Consider the following 4,422-nt stretch of genomic DNA (forward strand, 5'->3'; position numbering starts at 1 on the left):
TTACATTTCATTTATAATTTAATTCTTTATTTATTAAAATCATTTTTGATATTTCATATAATAAAGTCATTTTTGGCATTTAAGCAGGTGATTAACTAATACACTATATATTCTCATAAGGGGTCAAAGTGAAATTTTCTCTAAATTTTCTCTTACTACTATTATTATTATTTTTATTTTTAATGCAAAGAGGTATGCCATAAGTTTTAATGAAGGCTTACTTAAAATTGACTTATTAATAAAATATCATTAGCAAAAATTGAACCAACAACTTTTTAGTCGATATAATTTGATTCTACCAATATAGCTAATTCTTGTAACATCTAACCTTTAACTCCTTTAGCTGGCAACCAGAATTCGAAAAAAAAAAAAAAAGAGTAAAACAAATGCCTTAATATTGATCGACAATTTAATTCGATCATAAACTCCTTCAAGTGACCAACAATGGAGAGAACGTTTGAAGAGATCATGATATTAGGATTTGGCGAAGAACACTTAGCATCTAAAACTTCAAAGTGGTTTCTGCTTTGTCATCAAATTATTGTGAATGTTGTCCTTTAAGTTATATTTTAAGTTATATTTCACAGTGAAATTACTGCTTCCTCAAACTTTCTGATGAATCTAACTAATGGCGATCAGTTCATAGTTATGGCTCAAGATTTAAACCTGATATCAAGTTTTTGAATCTTGCTAACGAATTCCGTAAATAAACTTGTTAAAAAAATAAAAAATTAAAGATATTTTATAAAAGTACAATATTTAATATATTTACAACTAAAATAGTTTTGATTTTCGTTTCATATTATTTTTTCAATTTCTTAAAAAGTGCCTCAAAAGCACTAGTTAACATTTGTTCAATTTTTTTGTATTTAAATTTCACGGTCAAGTTGGATTGAATTACGAGGGACACGATGAAAGAGAAAGAAAGGAATAAATTAAACACAGTCATCAAGTTTATCACTATGCAAGCTATTTTTTTATTTTATATTTTTTGAAATAAAAATCTGGTTACCACTATGCAAGTTTATTAATCTATGACGATTCCATTAATATTGTCTGTTGATAGTGGTTTAAGAGTTGTATTAAAGTTGTAATATTAAGTATTTTTTTATAGGATAAATGCTTTATAAAACACTTGAACAAGGCCAAAATATACAGAGTCATACAAAGAAAGTTGTAGTGGACCTAACAACCCATTTTCCATTAGTCTATTAAAAAGATTTATACATATTTCTCCTCATTTTTTGCATAACTATTATTCCGAATAATGAATTAGACCTAAACAAATTTATGATAACCGAACGAGGGGTTGTTTGTTGAAACTTGTTAGATGATCACTCTTGCTTGTGGTCCATTGAACGTATCCATTTCTTCAAAGATACTTAACTATCCATCTCCAAGTCCTATCCTTTTCAGACACACAACAATAATCCACGTCTGCTATTACTAAAAACACCAAAAGAAAAGAGAGAGAGAGAGAGAGAGAGAGAGAGAGAGAGAGAGAGAGAGAGAGGAGAACATGAAGTAGTGAGGTAAAATCAAAATATATACACCTAGGAAATCCCTAAAAAAATGCAATGGCTTATGATTCAATACCTAATAGCACATTCCTTTTAGCTATATTAGAAGCCGCTAATGCACCCAATAGCTTCTTATCTTATTACATCCCCATATTGTGACTACTTTTATTATGTTTAATCTACTTACTCATCTTCAATACCATTATATCATAATCTCAACTAATTTTCGTTCTTTTTCTCTTCACTTAAGATTCTGAACTAAAAGTGTTGAAAATAAATAGATAAAATAGGCATAAAAAAATAGACATGACTTTATATCTCATTTGAAAATGTGTCAGACCCATATAGGAGAAAGTCATCCCACATTATTTTTTCTCCATTCCCATAGTTTGAGCTCGAGATCTCTTTTCTTTATATTTTTTAACATAGCTGCGTATTCACAATTTTAACTCGAGACAAGCAGTTAAGTTGGAATAACCCGTGCTAGTTGATCCACATGATTGATGGTGTCTTAACCATTGATTTGGGTATTCAGTGATCATTCAGATTGTTGAGATATATAATCTTACATTGGTTGTATGAGCAACTAACGTGGAGTTTATAAGGACTTTGGCACTCCCACCCCTTGAGCTAGCTTTTGGAGTGGTGTATCCCAAAGTTCTTTACATGGTATCAGAGCCTCGTCGCCCCCCACTTTCTCTTGTGGCGTTTCTTAGCATAGGTAGGCTGGGCCTGTTGCATTGTCTATTCTTCAAGCCCAATGGGCTCTCGTGTGAGGGGGCGTGTTGAGATATACAATCCCACATTGGTTGTATGAGCAACTAATGTGGAGTTTATAAGGCCTTTGACACTCTCATCCCTTGAGCTAGCTTTTGGGGTGGTGTATCCCAAGGTTCTTTACACAGATTTTAGATGCCAACACTAGACTTGGACTATAGTTTTTCCGAATTGATCTCCAACTAGTGACAAAGTAAAACAAAACCACTGTCTTGTGATTTGCGGCAGCAGCACAAAACCCTACCTAATTGGTAGGATAAATATGACGAAAATACGAGGAGAAGAATAGAATAGAAACCCACGTCAGTTTTTGTGCTGTCTTCAGTATATATGTCACTTTGTATAATTAATAAGATCAATGAAATCAAATCAACAGTGATGTATATTAACAAAGTGCAATATATCACTACTGAAAATTTTGACGTGGTTTAAGTGAATTCATCTTTCTTTCTTTTCTTTTCTTTTTTATCTTGTTACAGAACACGCCCTCCAACCCAGATATCCAAGGCCAAGTTGGCTTACACCCCATAACCCTTCACAGTTCACACGCTGCAATTCATCAACAACTGGTTTGCACTTTCATTTCAGAACTTGTTCTCCACCCTTCAATTTCCCTCCAAAATCACACCCCCATAAATGGCTTCCCTCAATTGCCAACTCATGCCATCAAAATTTCACTCTAAACACACATACACAATACACACACCATGCAATCTGGTTCTCAATCTAAATGCACCAGTTCTGCAACAGCAAGCAGTAGCAGTACTAGCAGCAAAGTCTCTGCAGAAACTGGTCGTCACCCAGTGTACCGTGGAGTGAGGCGTAGGAGTAGTGGAAAATGGGTGTCTGAAATTCGTGAGCCAAGGAAGCCTGATAGGATTTGGTTAGGGACATTCCCTACACCAGAAATGGCTGCTATTGCATATGATGTGGCTGCAATTGCTCTTAAGGGTAAGGATGCTGAGTTGAACTTCCCTGACTCAGCTTCTTCATTGCCTGTCCCTGCTTCTTTGTCTGCTAGTGATATTAAGGTGGCTGCAGCTAGTGCTGCTTCTGCTGCTGGAGCAGCAAAGGATGCTTTATCTGGTATTCAAGGAAGCCAAGAAAGAAAAGTTTCAGGGGAACAAGAACAACAGGAAGGGGTTAACCAGTTTGTGGATGAGGATTTGATCTTTGATATGCCCAATGTTCTTGTCAATATGGCTGAAGGAATGCTGCTTAGCCCTCCTCCTATTGACATTGGTGTGGAGGCTTCTTCCCCTGAAAACATGGACCTAGAGCCAAGCCTGTGGGATTTCCCTTAAGGCAAACCTTTTATATTATTAATAAATCGGAATCATCAATTTATACCGGTATAATAAGAATAATAAATTTTAAACTCGGTCTTAGTCATTGATCTCACTTGCACCTGACGGTTCACAGACTTAATACATTGGAGATGTTGAATGCGAGTGAAATTGATAACTGAAATTGAAGATAAGACTTATTATTCTTATACTAGTGTAAATTGATCACTCTCCAAATATATATTTATATATTGCATGAATAATTAATATGCTTGAAGAAATGAAAAGGAATAAGGTATCATGTAATAAATTATGGGCGAACTCTCACATCATGTCGTTTGCTTGGCCATGAAGAAATTTCTGTAATGTGTGTTAAGAACCGCGTAGTGTGTCTTTCTTGCCTTTTGGTTATATTAATTGTTCCCTATGTATATCTACAGCATTTTCTAAGTCGAGGGGATTTGCTGCTGTTGCACCTTTAATTTTGTAATGTTTTTTTTGGTCATGAAGTATGTTATATATGTAAACTTTTAAGCTATTAATATTATTTTAAGTATGTAGCTTTGCAGGCTCGCGGTCCTTCTTGAATCTCTAAAATCCCAAACCTTGGAATCAAATGTTGTTTAATAACTCATTTAAGACCTGAGTTGCCTTTAACTTGGCCAACACACCAAGCACCTTAACTTGAAGGTCCTCTATTTGCTAACTTGAAGTAGTAAGTTTAATTCCTTAATATTAGTTCTTGGTCATTCATTTGTTACTCATTGTAACAGTAGGTGCACTAAGCTTCGCAACCGGAGAAAGGACGAGACTAATCCCCCAACCGAAGATTTTTTGGC

At 34.7% G+C, this 4,422-nt stretch overlaps 1 protein-coding gene across 1 annotated transcript; it reads left to right on the plus strand.

Annotated features, from left to right (window-relative positions):
• Positions 1-3,004: 3,004 nt before the first annotated feature.
• LOC133307432 (ethylene-responsive transcription factor ERF024-like) lies at positions 3,005-3,601 on the plus strand. Its single transcript, XM_061507943.1, has one exon. The coding sequence runs from the start codon at positions 3,005-3,007 to the stop codon at positions 3,599-3,601; it is 597 nt and encodes a 198-aa protein (XP_061363927.1).
• Positions 3,602-4,422: the final 821 nt, after the last annotated feature.

Source organism: Gastrolobium bilobum, unplaced genomic scaffold (genome assembly GCF_033153095.1).
Source record: "Gastrolobium bilobum isolate Gb01-03AN ecotype WA unplaced genomic scaffold, APGP_CSIRO_Gbil_v1 utg14295, whole genome shotgun sequence".
In the NCBI taxonomy this organism is placed as follows: Eukaryota; Viridiplantae; Streptophyta; class Magnoliopsida; order Fabales; family Fabaceae; genus Gastrolobium; species Gastrolobium bilobum.

Bases quoted from the DNA above. Each gene is read 5' to 3' on its own strand.
- LOC133307432 (XM_061507943.1), top strand. From the start codon at position 3,005: ATGCAATCTGGTTCTCAATCTAAATGCACCAGTTCTGCAACAGCAAGC.